This window comes from Liolophura sinensis, chromosome 7 (assembly GCF_032854445.1).
Source record: "Liolophura sinensis isolate JHLJ2023 chromosome 7, CUHK_Ljap_v2, whole genome shotgun sequence".
In the NCBI taxonomy this organism is placed as follows: Eukaryota; Metazoa; Mollusca; class Polyplacophora; order Chitonida; family Chitonidae; genus Liolophura; species Liolophura sinensis.
In genome coordinates, this window is record NC_088301.1 from 45,437,016 (window position 1) to 45,458,867 (window position 21,852).

Genomic DNA, 21,852 nt, shown 5'->3' on the forward strand with positions numbered 1-21,852 from the left:
CCTTGTCCAACCGAACTATTTGAAAACGATTTTAAATAATCCAGATATTTCAGGAAGATAATGTACATTATACTTTCTCTCTTCACCAAATTAATTGGAGAAATTAATGTACATGTACTTTAACATCTGTGATGTATGAGCTTCTTGTTTGATGGACAGTTATCGTAATTTTGGGGTTTAAGCAATTCAAATGGAACATTATGTAATGGTGGACTTGTGCACGTTAAAAAATGACACCCTTGGAATTGATTTTCTAATCATTGAACCATAATTTCTAAAGTTATACTAGATATATGCAAATCAACTAATACTCCATTCTCCTAGACCAGTCTGGTATACATGTCACGCGATACGACGACTACCCAATCTTGCTTCTCAATGAGCATTTTCTTCAAAATAATAGGATGGACAGGTATGTGAATATGCCAGTCTTACTCTGTGACTTTACATCAGTAATACATTTTGCGGCAGCAATTTTAATCCACTAGCTGTCGTCGTCAAACTTTTTGCAAACACAACCAAGGAGGGGGAATACGATGGAATTTGCAGATTTTGCCCTAATTTACACATTAGAAACTGTAGAATTGCCATCATATCCAACAATCATAAACCAAACCCACTTTTCAAATGTATTTATATGGATCATTATGGTGGGAGGAAACAGGGCGGAGTCCACTACCATCCGCAAGGTTGCAAGTCATTTTGGAATGACCATGATAATGCACCTTAAAGCTCCACAGAAGACTTCTCATGACAATAACTATATCTTAAAAATATTAATTTTAAATAATAATAATAATAAAAAAAATTCTCATGTAAAGTTTCTTTAATATCACATAAAATATTTCACATTAAATCAATCATATTGAAAATAAATGTCTTATTCAACAGAAGAGCTACAGAATGGCTTCATCCCACCCGGAATATTCTCTATTCATAAGGAAATAAATAACACAGTGTCTGGGCATTGCGTTCCTGTTGCAGTAATACTGCACAACAATGGTAAAAAGTCTCACATATTCCGGAATGAATAGACCTGGATTTACTTTAAGAAACCTTTGTACTGGAATTTGGACTAGTAGACCACTGCACATTAAAGGCCCCCCCGACGCCGGCTGCATGTTTAAATGGAAAAAAGTGCTTGTACGGTGTGGCCTAAGGTTCCCAATGAACATGCTTAGTATTCTAGCTTAAGCCATACTGAAGCTCTTCTATTGCCAATGCTCAACAATAAATATGGCAAGACACATCAACATTGATTTACCCTATGCAGAAGCACATGCAGAATGAGTACATGCATAAATTGGCATTTTATTACAAGAATGCTGTCGTAGTGACATTCATAACAATATTGAGTCGCACACACTGCTCACAGCTGCATAAAGGCAAAAGTGTTTAACACACTAATTCTGTACATATTTCCAACAATAACACCTTTCACAGTGAAAAGGAGTGGTTTCAAGGCAGGTGTAGTAGAGTCTAGTATTATGGATCGGCTAGCCAAAGCACAATCCAGTTCACCTATATGTAATGCTTCCTCACAGCAGTAATCACTTATGCACCTTCAGACTACAACAGTTTTAATCAGCAGCATTAAAATCAGCATTACTCAGCAGCCTGTCATCAGTAAACAGTGCAAATATACATATATTATTAAATAGTAGATAAATAAAGTACACCTCAGCAATGAACTTTTGCAATTCATGAAATTAACACATCTCTTTCACCAACAAACAAAAATGTATTACCACTACATTGCATCATTTAACTACATTCTTATATAAATATGACTTAAAATAGCTTTTACAATAAGAGTGATGATGTCTGCCATTGATTTCACACAGTACTCAAGCATCTGAGCACAGTTGTTCAAGTGTATTAATATTTATGCAACTTTATTAACTTCTGTCTGGGTCAAAATCCTATAGATTGTGTAATAAAATGAGACTGGTACTGAGAATACAACCAGACTTTTAATATTTGTTTATTTAAAACCCTTTGAACAACTGGCCATCACATTGCATCCAGCTCAGGTCATTGATTTCCACTGTGGAAGACAGCCACAGGAAATAGGCTTCATTAACATTTTTTATTTACTTCTAGTTTGTTAATAATATCATGGTACATGTAAAATACAAACATTTTTATTTAAATGTGTCCGCAGCGGTGTAACAAATGTGATTTGTCTCTGAACAACTCCTGGCACAACATGCCAGTTCCCCTTGGCTATAAACCCTCGCCATCACGTGACATCAATAACAGCAAGCATGTTTAACATAGGTGTTACACATGGCTGTTTTACATCTGCAGTACAAGCAATTTGCAGCTACACCCAATTGGTCACAAGCAGTTTATGTAAATATGTGGTTTACTTTAGCAATGAATGCTTCTGCGCACACATAACATTTTATCAGTAGCCATTCTGGGTTACATCATCAGTGAAATTTTTATGAAATAAGCACTAAATATACTTTAGTGGAACAAAAAACAAATAGTATATGTAATACGTATCAGCAGCATGAGTAAACAATATATATGTGTATATAAGAGTGGAAAGCCTTTAAACCTAGCAAAATAGACATATTTCTTAAATTGTATGATACATGTATAAACATGTATTCTTACAAGCATATTGTCTTGACTGGCATTTAAATATTCTTATGTCATAAGTATATGCTGCACTATATGAAACGCAGTTATAACAAAATGTATGCAACAGCAGTCAAGTACATGTACATACAGCTCATATTGTGCCTTAGTAAATCTAAGTGTGAGAATACTTGCAATACTGGCACATGCACACTCCTTTTCTCAAGCAAAGATAATGAGAGAATATTTATGCAAGGCACATGGAGAAAATTATATTTCAATTGGCATACAAATGTCTAAAATGTAATCAAAACTTCCCTACTTCTCTAATTTCAGAACTTAGTCATTATGAAATACGAAATATATACTTTGTTTCCCATTTAACATTTACAAAATATCTGCTGAAAATTATGCATACATCAAGTGTGAAGAAAATAAGGCAGAATCATTGTTTACCAATAAATTACCTTAAAGAGCCCGCTGAGGACATTGCTGGCAACCTGATAAATCCTTTCCTATACATGGTGACTGTGCAACAGTGAATTTTGAAACATATGGTTAGCATCTTATTACCTTAAACAAAATAATATTATGGTATGTATCAGTTAGCTTTACCTGCAATTCAACAATGCAATAATCAGAACAGCTCACAAACATGAACAGGGCTCACAATTTTGACAACAGGAAATTCTGGAACCACACACTTGATATAAGGTGCGTCCTGACACTTCTAGTATTAGTCCACCCAGTCTTATCCAATGACCCCGCAGCTTTGAGTGTGCATGCTAAACACAGGTTTTGTGGTAGACAAACAATAGCACATGGAAATTTAAGCTTCTGCTATAACATTTCAGATTTTGGCAACACATCAGTCTTTAGTGCTGTTCTAGTTTGGTGTCTTCTAAATTGAAACTGTTTACTGGAGTCAAAGTAAACTTTAAAGTTTCATAAAAACCTCAAGAAATTTGCTTAATTATGCATTAATATTGAAGGCTCCACGGCCTTAACACAGGAAGACATGCTTTGGCTTCCCCCACTAAGATCTAGATCTGTCATGCACACTTAAATTGCTATATGGGCTTATACTGTACCTTCAGAAAGACACGGGTGATAATTTTTTGGCAATATGTAGGTAATGATAGAAGTTGCTATAATAATAAAGGACAATAAGTGTATCATAAAAGCACCCTACAACAAGGCAGTCTCCGACTTGACAATTACAAGTTTAAAAGCCTGCCACAACCACGAGAAGTCATCAACTACAATAACCATGCACACATTGCACAACACTGAGAAAGACAATGAGGCAAGTTGAATTTACCACCACATTAAGATCAACAGTCCAAGTATTATCTACTTGACGCAGACTACACAGCAAAGGTAACACAAATGTGTAAGACTTTCAACCCAACATTGGGAAATCTCCACCACATGATCTGTTTGCTAAACCTGTACACCTTAGGTGTTGATTCTCTCTGCTGAGTGGGCCATGCTTGCACTCTGAGACTCCAGCTGGGAATGAGTTCTCAAATCGCCTGCTTGGGATGGATTAGTACCAATACTGACTGGCTGCTTGTTTTCAGTTACTTCCACACCTCTGTAAATAGTGAAGTAGTATAAGCCATCAGAATAGGTGGTCAAGATAAGCAAACTTTTGTTTTTTTCCCACTAATTGGAAGGATGAAACTCAACATTTCTCAACAAAACATTCCATGCAATCTTTAATAGTGCAGCCTTATATGCATTGACTACAATTTTCATATTACCGCAAAGTACTTATTATTCGCTGGAATTTATTTTCACAGATTGTTTCCAAAAATATGTCCGCGGGAATTAATTTTCGTCGATTTAAGAGAATAGTTAAAAATAATCTTAAAATTTTCCAAGATATAATATGGCTTAAATTATCATCATGCATAGCTTTAATCCTCCTTTGTTTCCTGCGGCGTCGCTAATCATTGCGATCTGGATCAGAGTTTAAAACATTGGGGGATGGATTATCACTACGTAAGAAGATAACTTCGCGCCTACCGTGAGCAGTACTCAAACAGGTGTCACTTCTTTTCGAATCACTGATGAGTACTTTTAAGCAATTGGCACAGTGACCTGTCACCTTTTGAGCAGTTCAATGCAAAACATATGAATATGCATTGTTTTCAGTTTTAGTTGTCCTCTGTAGCAGGTCAGAAAGCGCAAACATTGCCGTAGCTGTCTAACAGCCATTTTGTTTTTGCACACACTTCACACTTTGTTAGAAGCTCACCCATTGGACCACAGGAGAGACAATGGGATAGCGTGTATCAGAGCGACATTCATCAGAAGCCAGCATGTGCTGGTATCTATTTTTCTTTCCCTTTATGGGCATAGCAAAGTTTGAACAAACTAAAGACAAATAAACTCCCACTTTGTTTTATACCCACCAAGCCTTAGCTCCAGAGTTTGTATATATTTAAACCATAATTTCCCTTCCTTGCTGTTAAAAAATTTAGCTGGCTTGTGGGGCTTTCTTTGTGCAGCTCCCAGCACCCTGGCAAAGATTTCACTTCTTCATTACCACTACCGGTTTTTCACTGGAATTATGTTTCACGATAACATATTGACTGCAAAATCTGTGAAAATTAGTTCCACGTGAAAATTAAGTACTTCACAGTATATGAATTAACATCAGGACTATGTTGAAACACCTGTATCAAGACAAGCCTGCTGATGTAAATCAGAAGTATTCTGATAACGAAGCCCACTTTATCACTCACCTGGTAATGGCTGAGGGTACTGACTGGAGGTAGTGCTCCGTGCTGGACGTGGAGGCAGAGACTGGTCTGGGAGCTGAACTTGGCAGATCCCGACTCATTCCTGGGTTTCCATGGTGATCCACGCCAGCTCCTCCCATTTGCCCTCCCCATGCTGATCTGGGGCCCACACGACCATGGCTGGGACTGAAAGTACCCATAAACTGGCTTTATTTAAACTAGGGGAGAACTCAAGGATGGTCTTACTACATGTAGCTCTTCACACCCTTTGGCTATGTCCATGCAGTATGCACTTTATAGGAAACAAGTATTTGCTTAAGAGGAAAATTTTTGTACCATTTTAAAGGCAACATATTCATTGTCTTTTCATAGTTAAGAAGATTAAAAATTCAGACTACAGTAATTAAAACTGAAGAATAAAGGTAACATTATGTTGGTGACAGGCACTGACACAGATGTTAAGTGGAAATCACATACCTGAAGTGGAAATCTTTTGGCAAGAAGCGATGATGAATAGCGTCTGCTCTACACTTCATGATCTGCTTCCGGAAATCCTTTTTGGCATTACCATATCCATTGAAAATATGATCACAAAACACCAAGTTTCCATTGTGATATATCTAAAGGAAAGGTAAGAATGGTAAAATTTAAACTAACATCATTTAGACATTTTGATACTACTTAAAATGTATAACTGGTACCAACCAGAGGCTATGTGTATATAGTATGCTGATGCATCTACAAGTATTAAGTTTTGGCTTCATTACATGTGTTGGAACATTCTTTCCTATCTTTGTATTTGTCAACATGTATGAATATTAATTGATGACTATTGGAATTTTCTTCATCAGTTTAGTACATTACAATAAAATCAAAGAGGTAACAACTGCATGTGACTTTATCAAATTAATTAACACGCTCACCAGAAACATGCCTGGAACAACATTGTGACGGGCTAAGAGCATAGGTTGGGTATGGTCAGACTCAAATGCAGCAGTTGCAACATCGTATCGCAATATTCTGAATGCATCAAAACGGGCTGCCGCACAGGGTCTGGTTCTATTTTTGTTTTGATTTGCGTGGATTTTTTCTATCATTGCCTCAGCTGGTGTAGCATCCGGATAACTGCGGAATGAAAAGTTTGAAATTATACCATAATAGAAGAAAGTCAAACATAAATAAACAGGAAGACAATCATAAATAAAGAATTGATATTAGGGTGAAAATGAAACAATATTTGTAAAGAAGGACAGATAGCAAAATTAATTTATGCAAGAGAGCGTCATAAGAAATCTATTTGAAAAGGTGAATAACTTTTTAATCTTTTGCATTTTAACTGGATTAAAGATTCTGCCACCAACAAAGTGATATCTGAGTAGGCAGAATAACTTACAGAGTGGATACAATAGCCACAATGATCATTTGGTTCATGGATGCTTCATTCTTGAGGAAGTTGTCGAACTCAAGATCTGAGATGTAGGGAATATGATGACGACTACAGCGGCAGGGGGGGCCTCTCATAGCCGAGCATCTCTGCGCGAAGAGAAATAGGGCACTGTGCCGGACCGCTATACATACTGGCCACAGCACCACCCCGGGGAGACAACGGTGCTGTGTGGCTGACAATGGACTGCAATCCTCCAGAAAGAGGGCGCTGCTTTCCTCTAGAATTAAGAAAGGGTGGAAGATCCATCAAACTAAAAGTTATTAATTCCATTTCTTCACACAGAATTCGGATGACTTTAATGGAAACAGAGGAAGACCAAGCATCTGGTTGGTTTTGGTTTATAAAATTCTTTATCAATTATATTAATAATATTTTTATATATTTTGGCACATTATATAGATAATTGTGATGGTTTGTTCATATTTAAAGATCCCATAAGTGCAAATTTTTATTTTGAAATCAGAAGATGCACTGCCATTTCATTTGTAAGAAGACTAAAAATTCCCATTACAGAAATCAAGGCTGAAGACTATCTTATTAAAATCACCACTTCATATGAATAATTTAAAAGATGTTTCATGTTTATAAACTTGTAGTAAACTTGGTTTGTGGAATTGGACCCACTACTCGTGAAAGTACTGTGTTACATTGACAATGAAAAGGACAATAACAACTGTGCTACAAACATCAATGTATATTGTACAGTATTCGCATCTTCCTGGTAACAACGCTCAAAAACAATTTTGAAGAACACATCTTTCATCTTTCAGGTATATTATTGTCATGTATCTGACTACAAGAAAGGTATTTTACTAAACTGGGAGTAAAAGGAATGACAAGTTATAAGGGTCGTGATTCACAAAGCCAATATGGGCTAAAATCTCTTCACAAAACAAAACACATAGAGCCCAAATTTGGATAAGTTTGTACTAACACAGCATGGGATCTACCAAGAGTCAAAATTTTATCAATTTCATGCTTATATTAAAAAGAGGTAAACCCTGATTACAAGGCTAAAGCCCAATACTGCTTTATGAAATAGGTCTAATCCACTTGACCCAAACCATCGTTCTTCCCATAAAACAATCTTATTCTTCACACTTACGCGCTATGTACTGGACTCCGTTTGGCACTTCCATGCGTGGTTTCTTTCTTGATTTTGCTGTCTGTCTCATCAATGTCCTTATCATCAGCAGACAAGCGGTGGCTACTAGCTGTGCGTGCCCGGTTCAACAGGCGATCTGTCACTTCAGAACCTGATTAAGAACAAGTTGGAAAATCATTGCCTTTCTATTCAGTGTCACTGTATGATACCCCCTGCTTACTGCGATAGTAGGCGTATCCACCGCCCAGGAAGTTAGCACACAACAGTGTGGCACCTACAACTAATGTAGTCGCTGAAAGTTTATGTCCAGCTCATGCTTTCTTCCTCTCTGGCTGCACGTGGGAAGGTCTTCCAGCATCCTGCAGATGGCCACGGGTGAAATATTTTTGTGAACGGTGTAAAACACCAATGAAATAAATAAATAAATACTGTGAAAGTACATCAATGAACATAAAGAGTACACTGACTCCCAGGAAAATGACAGAAAGAGGACAATGATAGTGCCAAACAATTTGTACATGATGGTTTTATACATATGTAAGTTATTTTTTTTACAGACTGCAGAATTAAGGACATTGCACATTCCTTTGATAGAACCCACGGGCATGGAGAACAAGACAGACAGACAGAAAAACAGAATTCGTGAAACATGAGAAAAATTAATCGAGTATATCACTAGATGCCAACATCTAAACTATTTATGAAAACACATTTCATACCATTACCCACAGCCATTTTGGAACCCAGAGTATGGAAAAACAAACAAATGTAACGAAAAACATCCTGACAGAATTAGTAAAATATGAGAAAAAGGAGACTATGACAGTGCACAATGTCTACAATAACTAAAAGCGATTTCTTTCTACAAATGTGCTATTTTAGAGTGAACATACACAAATTTAATTTCACTCAGAGCTTGTTAGGTTGTAGCTATGTGTGCACTCACCAGCTGGAGCTGATGGTGCCCGGAGTTTGGCTAGAGGGTCTGGAGATTCAATATCTACTTCTGTAGTTTCACTTTCCTCGGGTACCACTTTAGTCTTGGAAGGCTTGGCTGACTGGATGTCGCGTAAGCGGATATATATCATATCCTTCATGTATTTTAGGCTACCAGTACTAAGGCCTACATATATTCGGTAGTGCTCCATCCAATTGTCAACCAGCAACCTGAAATAAGCAATATAAACATAATTGTATTACTTGAAAAACTTCATCGTTCTCAACAAACATGTCTCTTCTACAAAGCTATTTTAGTCATAATAATATTGACTATAATGGCCAGGTAGACATTAAAATCTTGGATAAGATCTTCCTGTTAAACTTGCTTTAAACAAAAAGGCTAAAATGTTTCAAAATGGTTGCTTTTCACAAATATATGCATCATCGTATTTTTATACATGTCTTAATTTAACATAATCGTTATCCCCCTAACCAACATTATGCTATTCTGCCATTCGTTCCCTCATCTTATAGCAGTCATTCTTAATCATAGTGACAAAATGTCACTACCTAGCTTTACGCTGAAGTCGCCCGAGGTCTCTTTCCCCATCAGGATCGGACTCATCTCGATCATCTAACAGCTTTTGAGCTTCAGCAATGTACGCTTTCATTTTATCCTAGAAAAGACAAAAACAAAAACCAAAAAAAAAGAACAATCAGGTATGAATACATTTTTCTGAAACCATAGCTTCAAGTTACGAGCATAATCCACTTTAAGTAGTGTCCTATAAATAGTAACACAGCAACCAATTCCAATGTACATGATGAAAAACCTAAAAGTGGAAACAAAACTTTTCTTTCAATCAGTTTACCTTTTTCTTCTTTGACTTATTGAGTTGTTTCTTTGAAGTAAAGGACTGGTTCAGCTCGTTTGCAGAGTTTGAACTGAATGAAAAACTTGTCAGGAGTTCTTCCTGGAAAAAAAAAGTAATAATTTAAATATCTCCACACCATATGTTTAGCAAATACTTAGCTTTGCTCTTTTATTCATAAATGACAGCCTGAACTTCAAAGTGAAACTGAAGCTAAATTAATATGCACTCACCTCGTCACCAGGCTTGAGCGGTACAGCTCCAGGAACAGGGCCTAGCATAAATTTAATTGTCTCCTTGTTGCAGACAAATAACAGGAAAATTTGAGACTGACTTTGAACACGCAAGTTCAGACAAGACGACATCTAAAAAAAGAAAATAAATAAAAAATTATTTTTTTGCTAAAAAAAAAGCACCACTGCTTACAGCAGCATATTAGAGACTATTTTTCAAATGGCACCACGAATAGACTATTTATACTGTTTCCTGACCCAAAGGAGTTGTGCATATGAAAACAACATGTAGCCTTTTGAAGATTAAAACTCTTGGCAAATGACAATTGATAATGGAATACTAATACAGACACATGTACACTGAAACTGTATTTATTTTACAGGTGTATTGCAGGTTATTTCAGCTATGTGAAGGTGATCAGTTAGTCAAGGACAAGGCTTTATAGTTCGCTTTGTTCACCCTTGAACTTAAGTTTTGAAGGTGAACACATGCCTACCTGAAGAGAAATTGTGGATGGTAACTTCATCCCACTCACTGGCCATTTCCATTTCTTCAAGATTTTGCCAGAAGGATCAGCAGTGAGTCCTCCCTTTTTGGTGATTTGTAATCTGAATTATAAACAAAGCTTTCCACAGACAGATTTCTCAAAACTAATATAATAAGCAAAAGGTTAAGATTGCAGAAAATTATCCTGGCAAGTTTTAATACGTCATGATATCAACATTGAAAACAAGTGCTCTCCAGTGGGAATTCTAGAAAACTCCTGTCTGAGAATGGTATAAGTACTTGTGCAGTACACTCAGTCAGCAAAGGGCAAAGGGCAATAGTAATGAAATGTATGCGGTTTGATCCTGTGGAACAGGTGAAGAACATGCAATACCTTACGTTTCCGTTGTTATGCATGCAAACACCTATTCCTGAAGGAGTGAAACAGGCCATGAGCTTCCCACCAGGAACATCTCCATACACAAGGGTGTAATATCCAGGTTTTCCAGGCCCTGCCTGAGAACTCAGTATTGCTGGATGACCAGAAGGATAGCTAAACACTGTCAAGGAATTCTTCTCTCCGCAAAAAGCTTAATAGGGTTTAGTGTTTTTAGTGCACCCCAAATTTGCTAAAAATATGTCTAGCTCTTTAATGTGATATCGTTGAGAATTCGTTTTGTACTTTTATACAGAACATATCCTGTTAAGAATACAAATACTGTTCAAGAGATGAATTGCAGGCACAGGCAAAACCACCTTGAACAAAATAAGTCAAGGTCATTAAAAAAAAAAGGTCCTGCTACATGGCTAGGTGCACATGTGATATAAGATTCATGGAAATTGCTTACACAGTTGAAGAGATATTGTTACAAGTGTGTTAAAAGCATGTCACTTCAATGATCCACAGGTCAAGGTCTGTGAAAAACTAGAGTTCTTCTGAAGGTCTAGGTGATTATGTGACATAGGTTTCATGAAAATTCATGAAAGACTTCAAGAGGTATTGTCTTTACAATTCTGTCACAAAATGTAGCTTACATGTAAATAAGGCCCAAGGTCAAAGAAAATATATCCGCCCCTCACCTATATATAAATGTTTAAAAACTATTGGGTCATGATAGACACCACTTGCTACAAAAATATTCCAAGGCCAATTTTAGCTGGTAAAATGAATATATGTTTCATGTATCCTTTAATATCCTGTTTCCTTTCCACATGTCACCATCACAGGTTTCAGGCAACTGCATAATAAACGAATGGTTTATTTGAAAAGTTTAGCATTTAAATACATGTATATTGCAGCATGCAGATCACAGAATATTCTTCAAAACAAAAGATTTGTTATTACTTGTTGAAGGTTGTGACTGGGCAATGTGTACTTTAGCTTGTTACTTTTTTTTTAATAGCACAGATGCAGTAACAATCTTAAAATATGCCATAGAGACAAAACGTAAACAAATGAAAAAAAAAAAAAAAAAAACTTATTACAATTATCCTGACTGAGTATGTTTTACTTCACATCTACCTATATTTTTGCATGCAGACAGTGCTAATTTACGCTCATAAGGTAAAACATCTGTCTAGAATCCATACAATAAACAGTTAGATATTCTTTGTCAAGGATACAATATTGTTGTGGTCCCATCATTTACTGTTACTTGCATGAGTTTCCTCCCTGCATCATTCCATGCCTCTGGTATTACAGGCTTCAGACTTTGTCCTTGACTAAGAGATCTGAATCTGTTGAACTTAGTCAGATGGCCTTGATTAGTATCCTTATAGTACTTCACTTTATGGGGGTGCTCTAATTTGGGATCTACATTTTCAGCTTCCTGCTTCCTGTCAAATTAATAAACAGTCTGTCAATGTAGTAAACATTTAAATATGTACATGTATAGGAACACACACGAACACACATTTATTTATTTATTTGATTGGTGTACATGCCGTACACAAGAATGTTTCACTTACATGACGGCTGCCAGCACTATGGTGGGAGGAAACCGGGAGACCAGGGAAAACCCACAACCATCTGCAGCTTGCTAGCACCCTAATTCCTCAACCTTTTCACATATGAAAGAACAACTTTCAGTGAAATTTACACCCATTTCAAATCTGATTTTGGAGACAAAACTACATTGGTTGGCTTCACCAGTGTCAGAGCTTCAGAAAAAGTATAATAATCAGTCAACACAAAATAATCATGAGATACTACATCCCTGCAATAAGCTGTTTGTATTGCAGATGGACAACAAGTCCATAGTTATAAGACGAAAATCATTGCATGTTCAAAAAATAGCTAGGGCTACTTTCACTCCAAAAGTCATATTTCTCATTACTTTTTTTGTAAATGACATTGCCTAGGTTATAGCGCCATCAGGCGATGTCATTACAAGAAGAGTTACACAAAACTGATTTACAAACTGTTGTGAAAGAAGACCCTGTATTCTCAATGACTATTACATGTATACATCTACATATATTGCATTATACAGATGATTTTCAAGAAACTTCTTGTAAACATTTAGCATCAATCTAAACTTTGATGTACATAATTTACAACATGCTAATCAATTAAGTGATGGTTCTTACGCTCTTCTCATGGCTGATTGTAAAATCTGAACAGCCAATTCCAGAAATGGCTCTGGTTCATCAAAAGTTTTTTCCTTGCTAGAATGACGAACAATCCAACCTAAGACAAAAAAAAAAAAAAAATGACTTGTAAATCACAAATCCTACATTTTGACTAAACTTTGGCATATAAAAATGCACTTTCAGAAACACATGATCATCACAATCATATTCCAGAGTTATGTCATCACACAGATATATAAAGTACATGTATTTTATATGTTTAAATATTTTAAATGTAAACTTATATATATCCGTCGGTACACAATGTACACATATTTATTCACTATTTCGTTTCAGCTAACTCAAACCCTCAGTAAGCAGGACAGGCAAAAATAGAATGGCAGGTGATGCTTGTCAGGTTTAACTAATAAAAATGTGATTTTTCTTTTGAGTACTAATAAAGATCTTGCACTACTGAATGGTTAGCATTAAATTACAGAAATGTATATTTACATGAAACTATTATGGGTTATCAAGGTGGGCTAAAGAACAAGACAAAAATATTTTGACTGGTTTTCAGTAGATTCTAGATCCTTTTTGATAAACATAAGACCGACACCAACGCACATAAGTTTTAATGTAAGCAATTAATTCAATAATTTCTAAAACAGAAGTCACGCATCTGGTCCATGTAGGCAGTGCAACAACGGCATAATACTAGTATCAACAGACAGTTTGGCGTGGAGGCAGAGCTCTGTTATAGGTATTTGCCTAAATATATACATGTACATGTGTGCATCGTTCCTACCACAGAATATTTCTTAACACTCACCTTACATACAATATGGAGGTGTATACTGTCTATTGACAGTTGCTTAATCATGTTCATTGTTGTTTTAATAATCCAGCATAACTTCACATCTTGCTCACAATGGACTCTGTACATAGGCCTACAGCCTGGGTCTAGAGTGTAATGTTTTGATAGCTGATTGTTTTGCGGAAATCCCTTACAGTGTTCAATATTCCTTGATTTATATTGATTACACCATTAATATGTAACTTATTTTTATTAATTAACACATTTACATTGATATAGATTACATTTTGCTCAAGAACATTTCTTTTGTATGTCGTGAAAGGGCTTACCATTCCTATACGACTCAAGGGGACAAATCTTGCTTCACGCAAATGTAAGTCTATACATGAATTATGACTCGTGTGCCTATAGCAAACATTTATTAATAATGGCTAAACCTTCCCGTACTTCGGTACAGGTATGTAGGTCTATATATTTATCCTATGATGACATTTCTTTTTTCTGTTTCTGTGCTTGTGAATTTTATATTTGCTGGCAATATTAAGCAGAGTCTAACTGAGCATGTACTAGACTTATAATCTCATCATTTATCTCCATAAATGGTGTTTTGTCAATGTTTTATTGTTGCTTTTTATTTCTCAATGTTGACCAAAACCTGATCCATAAAAGAAGCATTCCTATAATGGGTTTATCACTTTACCAAGATACTTTATATTTAAACTACATGTTTGCCATCTTTTGTTTTATGGACATACCTTATGATCAAAAAAAAAAAACACAAAAATCAAATACAAAACGACAGGGCGCATTGGAGGTGAGATTTCCCAAAAATGGTGGATAATCTATAAAAACATTTATATCTAACGGACAAATAAAGTTATATTTTCTGAGTCAAATATCACATAACATTTCTTACCATATCTTCTTGTACCTGAAAAAATTATGCTTAACGTATTGGCATATATTTTTGACTTGATACATATACTCTTGATCACCATGAAGTGCATGAAAAACATAAATATTATGTTGTTGCTGAACTGCCTACATGCCTCACTTCAGTTTTAGAAATTAGTGAAGTAATTAGATGCTACACATGCTGAACAGGTAAGAATCACATACACGTAAAAAAGCAAAGTTATTCTATTCTGTTTAGTCACCCCATTTCTCACCTTTTTCCTTACAAGCTTGTGAAGACAACTGGAACTGAATTGTTGCAGAATACGTATTATGGACACCTGTAACAAGAACAAGATGTTATGAGTACATGTATCAAAGTTCATTGCGAGTACATCTATCAACGTTCACCTCCCTCTCTCCCCGCTCATCCTAAACCATGTGTTTGATCGTGCAGTACATGTGTATCAAACTTACTTGAAAATACATGTACTGAAGTATATTCAGAAGGTAATATACGCAATTCTAAACATTCAATAGACTAAAAGATATGCACCATCCCTAAGTGTCCAACATACTACTAATCATGTATTACTATGTGACCTTTATGATATGCCTCCTCTTGGTTTTCAAAATATGAGCAATTTACAAAAGAAAATAACATACCTGCAATAGGAATACATGTAAACATGATCCACCTCTTATCGAGTAGGAGCGGGGCATAACAAGCCAATTTTTACATTTCACACTAAATAGACAAAACTTATGCATGGAGTAAGCTAGCATGATAAAGCTCTCTGAAAAAAGTCTGGAAAACTGGTAAAAAAAGTCCAAAACTGCTATAATTTGTCCAACTTAGACTTCGTAGTCCAAAATTCTAACTTATGGTTTACGGTGACACAATGTAACAAGTTGTATGATGAACCACTAAAATTGAAAAAAAAAAAAGAAAGTTTTTTAGCTGAAGTCCAATTTGGATGATGAATCACTGTGAAAAACAAAAACTGCTGAAGTCTAAATTTGGAAAACGAGGCCATAAATTTGTCCAAAGCAGACACAAATCTTGTGCTTGATCTGTACTTTCTCCACATTTTTAAAGCATTTTCACTAAAGAAAAGGTGTGGAAAACTGGGCAATTCTATACTTCTGTCCAAATTTTCCATTTACATATATATATATATATATCCAGTTCAAGTGTATCTATAAACATGATTAAAAAACATGTGATGCATTTTTCCAGAGTATTTAGAGAAACACTGTAAAAGTACATGTATCTTGTGAGTTTTCAGGAACACATAAATAAACTGAATCCAATCTTCTAGAAATGAACAACATCAACTTGTCTCAAAAGTTTGTTTTCAGATAAAGTGTGCCATGGCCAGTAGCAAACGCTTCTAAACGTTTCTCTGAACTTTCTCTAGCAAACACTTCTATCTTCTAGAAATTAACAACATCAACTTGTCTCAAAAGTTCGGCATCTTTGTTTTCAGATAAAGTGTCCCATGGCCGGTAGCATTCGCCAAGGGATGTTCTCCCATCTAGAACTTTCACTGTGATGAATGACACGCTTAATGGCTATTCCAAGCTTACACGAATCAGAAGAAATCAAAAAACATTATTGTATACATGCATACATGTACAACGAAATATAAAATCGACAGATACATATAGCATAGTTTTACAACAGGTAAACTTACCTTTATCTGCTGGGGTTTGTTCGCCAGCTATGGATGTTACAGATCCTCTTTGTGATCCTGGTGACTTAGAAACAGCAGATCCAGCTAAAAAGTAAAATACTAAAATTTAGATCGCTAGGTATATGTACCATAGTTAAGAAAAAATGTAGAAAGTTTGATGTAAATTCTGTTATAAATAATTTTCTGTTCTGAGTTTAGAACAGTGGTTTAATTGATACTAAATCATGTTTAAAGTAGCGTCACAAAAATGTTTAATACATGTATAACAATTAGGCAAAGGCCCTGATTTCAGAGATCACAATCTGTTGAGATCAAACCATTGTGGTACACCTTGAAATGGGTATATTTTATAGTGTGAAGCCTTGAGCCATTGCTACATCAAAAATGGACTGTAGTGCAAGGTCTTCAATGATACAATGTATCAGTTTTTATTCTAATATCTTTCTATCTTTTACATGTATGTGGCATCATCATAAGGAGCTGGGAAATGAACATTTGATGTCAAGGTCCTGCTGTCTAGAGTTTGACCAATTCCCATTAATAATTATCGTCCCGATGAGGTGTCAGGAAATGATTACACTTGCACTATACATCAGCATTCTGCATGTACATATACAATTACATATACCTATTTAAAGGGTTACATTACGCTGATTGGCTGATGTCAAGAGATAGGAATTCAAGGTTATGCTTACCCTCTGCTGAATTTTAGGTACATGTATGGCTGATTTATTCAAACATTTATTCAAAGGTTTAATACAGGAAATCCTATCATTATGTCAGTTTATCAGTGTCAAATCTGTATCCCTTTAATCTTCTAATGTATAGATCTGTAACTGAATGCTAATTTGAAAAAAAAAGACAATCAACTGATCTTAATGTACAAATAGAATTCATAAAGTTTTTTCCCCAGAAATGTAAGTACGTAAAAGAAGAAAATGAGAACATATGTCCCAGCTTTATAAAACTTGACTTCAGATATTTAACAATAATATTTTCCTAAACAGTGCTTGACAAAGATCCCGGCAGGAGGACAGAAAGTTTGTAAAACTTTTTACATTTATGCGGTGATGCCTCAAATTTTTGATGATATGAGAAATACTGCACGCGAAGAAGATGAAAAACTTTATTTTCCAGTATGAAGATATGATACCCTAAGTATAACTGTGTTCAGAAAATTTGTAATTGATTTCCATATGTTTAAGTTAAAAAATGAGTTTGATGCAAAAATCTACCAAATAGTTCACCAGTACTTGGGATATTCATGTTACTGTGCTTTACATGTACATGTACACGTATGTAAAACCAATATAAGCAGTACTTTTTGAGATGCCACCATTCACGTTGATTCTAATACACACAAAAGCCTGTCATGAATTTTGCAATGTATAAGTACCATAATAAACAAGGATGAAGAGCATCAGTAATATGATATCCTCCTCTTAGGTCATTAAACTTTACATCTGTCCAAAACTTGAGCTCAAAATGAATGATATTTCAAGCTATTCAAAGTGAAGACCTTGACAAAATTGAGGTCTGTAATTCAGTATGATTTTAAGGTGTGAAGTTATTAGATTCTTTAGAAACATTACAGCATTACAACATGGAACATGGAAGTTGGTAAATTACAACAAACAATTATATATCTGAAAAATTCTGAATATTTCAATGATTCAGTGTCATCTTTTTGATGGCCTGTGTTGAAGTTGTGGACATCAGTAGTTTATTTTGATCACTTAAAAATGAGTGAATGACCAAACATTGAGACTCAGGTCCCAGTTGTTCAAAACTTTGAAGACTTAATACCTTTAATAACTTTAAACCAAGTCCTCAATTTTGTACTCAGCCCAAAAATAATTGCATAACAGCATATTAAATATAAACTAAGCCTGCTGCTGTTATACTTTAGACTCTGGCCAGCTGTATTGGCTGCCGAATTTGTCTAAAAATCTTATTATAAGATGGACTTAATACAAGTTTTAGCTACTACACTTTCAAACACTGGGCCCTGGAGTTCAAAACAGATGGTACATGTAGTTATATGGTGAAAAGTATGAGAAAAAGTTAAACAATTTAACTGCTACACTTAGTTATCCAGCATCAGACAAAATGCTCCGCTTTTCATTGGACAACAACTGTCACGTGTGGTACAGATATATATGTATTCTCCAATCCTGTAGATGATGCCAAATGTGTCTGCTGAGCAGGTCATCTCCCTTTGCTGGGTTGTGAATACACTTATATTCACCTATACATCAGTCTTCTGCACTGAATTAATGGGTCTTTGCAGGATAAGTTCATTACATGGTTACTCAGTGATAGGATATGGAAATATATTGTGTTAGTAACCTTCATATTAGTCTTGGCTGATGCCTCACCCAACATAAGAATTACTGACACCATATACCCACGTATCCTTTCACTAAGTAACCATGTAACTAATATTATACAACATAAACTTAAGACTTAGGATGTGCATGTTTAACCCCCAACAGACGAGTAAATAAACATTACTTACAACGAGATTCATCACATATGGACTTCAAGCGACTGTGCCTTGCCATTTTTTGTCTTATGTGCGTAGGACACTTATCTGATCTACGGTGAGAACTAGAACTTTTGGGATCATCATCTTCATGAAATAATCTGTTGAACTTTGCATTTGATTTGGCAGAATCAGGATTGAGTTTCATAGACGATTTCATTTTCACAAAGTCAGAATCTGAGGTCTGTCTCGATCTGTCAGCTGTTGGCTCCTCCTCGTTGCTTCCAGCATGCTCCTCACTGGAATGGGTTGGAGGATACGTCTCTCTCATTGTTGCTGTCTGCCATTCTCTTGGCACTGGGGTTATATCAGCAGTCATTTCTTTCCAGCCCATCATCAGCAAATATTCTAAACTCTTTGGAATGCATGAACTAATTTCTTGAAGAGTGTAGATGTATTTTGCCAACTGGGATAGAACACTGGCTGCTGAAAGTCGTGCTTCCTCATAGAGATAGCGCTGGGAATCTTCATCATTTTCAAGAAGACTGTCAATTCTTCCCCTAACATGATGAAAAGATTGTGTAATTTCTGGTAAGAGGCTTGTCTTGACAAGTCCGTCTGCTTCATCTGTCTGACGTTGTACTTTTTCTTTATTTGCTAAAAAAGCTGCTACTTTTGGATTCAGATGTGCAAATCGTAGACTTTGAGGAAGTTCTTCTGGAAGTTTTCTGTACCTCTTGGGCGGCTGACGAAATCGCTTTTGCTTGAAGAAAAATAACTTTACCCCAACTGGTGCTGCCATAATCAAGCCTGTTGTCTCTCAAAACAACTTCTCTGAGTGTCACAAGTGACATTTCAAACTTGAAAAAGACCTGGAAAAATGAAACAGTACATTGTACAAGTCTATTAATTCTATGAGTGGAATGAGATGCCAGTACCACCTAATGACCATCTGGGAATGATCCTCAATGAAATGTTCGTCTTGTTCCATGAACTCAACATTTACCAAGCACACATACTGTACATCTGAGTCATATATTACAATACAATGTATATTTACATGACTACATGTATGTAAAGATATAACAATTCATCATGTTCACATAATGGACTAACATACATGTGTTTAAGTTTTCCTTTCAATCAAAGTGTGTTGCTTTTTCAAACAGGTCTGTTTCAAAGTTTTACCACTCCTAGCCTGCTGATGTTTCAGTGTACATCTTCAGATATAGTGTATATCGTACGTGTAGGATGACTGAACATGATGTGAAGGAGGCTACACAAGGATTACCCAGATACATGTACATAATGGTACTTTTTATGAAATCCCAAGCAATATACTGCTAAAAGGAAAAACCAAAACACCTGATTCCTTGTAACTGTCTAAATATTTTGGAAAACTGGTGTGTGCGACAAAAATTATTTTCATTGAATCATTACTTTATCATAATTTCATTTTTTGGGTAAATTGCTGTCGAAAAAAATTAAATAATGATGGGTGAGGGGGAGAAATGCATTCTCGGCTATTCGGAGCTATTCTTGTGCACATTATACAATGCATTCAGAGAACAGTAGCTCACACGATCAAGGCTGTAGCTGTTCGTAAAACTGCATAATGTTCAAGTCAGGTGATACATTGAAATACTTACCTCTAAACCAAAATAAAGTACAAGGACATGGTCACACATGTCAGACATTATTCTCAGATATTCACAGATATTATCCATGTGAAATATAGAACTCTGAGTACGTAGATTTAGCCAGAGTTTGATATCAGGGCCCTTCATTTCCAATTTTTTCCCATTTTTACTATCTAACCCAAGTGAATTTTGTCAGAATAGGGTCCTGTGGCTAAACCTATGTTTGAGTACAACATCACGATAATGAAATGTATCTTCCGCTTGCCCATTTAGCTGTGTGCATGAAAAAGCAGTATTATGCTATGTACTTGAATGAGGGTAACGACTATGAAAATAAAAATAATATTAATCAGACTGACATTAAGCATGCACAGGCTCAGATGATAAGCAAGATGATTATATGGTAAGTTTCATCAAAATCAGTGCAGTCACTAGTTTGAGAGGAGATGCAGGGACAAAATCGTGTCACAGACAGACAAATGGTCGAAGATGTTCACGAAAGATGTTCTTAACAGTAGGCCCACCAATTTTGTGTCTACTTAACCAAATATTCTTAACAGTACTAATAAGGTTATGATGTGTCTTAAATGTACATGTAATTAACATGACATTTTACACATTTGAAAAGTGCCACGATAATTATTTAGTAGAAAAAATATAATACATGTAAACGCTAAGATTCATGGAATCAGATGTCAGATACACCGCAAGACTGTAAGATAATAAACTTCGAAACACTTAACCATTATCGTGTATACATCTGCTGAAAAATGACCAGTCACGCATTACTAATTTCTAAAACTGGATGGACAACAATAAACTCCTGTTAAATATTAAATTCTCTCTTTGCCCATACAATATACTGCTTCATGACACACAATCCGAAATTAACTTTACCACCTGTTAATTTAAACACATTTGCAGTGAAAGTACCTGATACGTCCCATGTTGACTGCAAACGTTTTGGAACCGCCAGCCGCCATGTTTCACTTGAAACTTGAGGGGAAGTGCGTGCAGTGCCTAGCAACGAGACGCTACACCGCATGTGGCCGATTTGTTTACATTTTGAGTCGTGAACGTAAATTTTGAGATCGGAGTCACTGTAACGTGCTAGTTCGTGATTACTCAACCATTATTTATCTAATTATACTATTTCATACTTATCATCAGTATTAATTATAACCTGTACATTGTATGATTGTCCAAGATTTTTCAACTTACCTAATCAGAATCAGAGTAATCTGGTGATGAGCTAAGTTACGACACGCAGCTCTATAGTTTTTATTGTTCATTCTAAATATATATTTTCATAATGTTAATATGTTT

At 35.7% G+C, this 21,852-nt stretch overlaps 1 protein-coding gene across 1 annotated transcript; it reads right to left on the reverse strand.

The window, feature by feature from the left end:
* Window positions 1–921: 921 nt before the first annotated feature.
* On the reverse strand, window positions 922–21,523 carry LOC135470023 (uncharacterized protein C3orf20 homolog). The gene is given in 19 exon segments (XM_064748717.1): window positions 922–4,186; window positions 5,343–5,525; window positions 5,817–5,959; window positions 6,263–6,464; window positions 6,733–6,851; window positions 6,853–7,003; window positions 7,892–8,042; window positions 8,838–9,058; window positions 9,401–9,507; window positions 9,703–9,804; window positions 9,936–10,067; window positions 10,433–10,544; window positions 10,817–10,975; window positions 12,046–12,258; window positions 13,012–13,111; window positions 14,980–15,045; window positions 16,402–16,485; window positions 18,920–19,758; window positions 21,460–21,523. Coding segments are annotated over 18 exon segments (3,153 nt in total). The 5' UTR covers window positions 19,689–19,758; window positions 21,460–21,523; the 3' UTR covers window positions 922–4,047.
* Window positions 21,524–21,852: the final 329 nt, after the last annotated feature.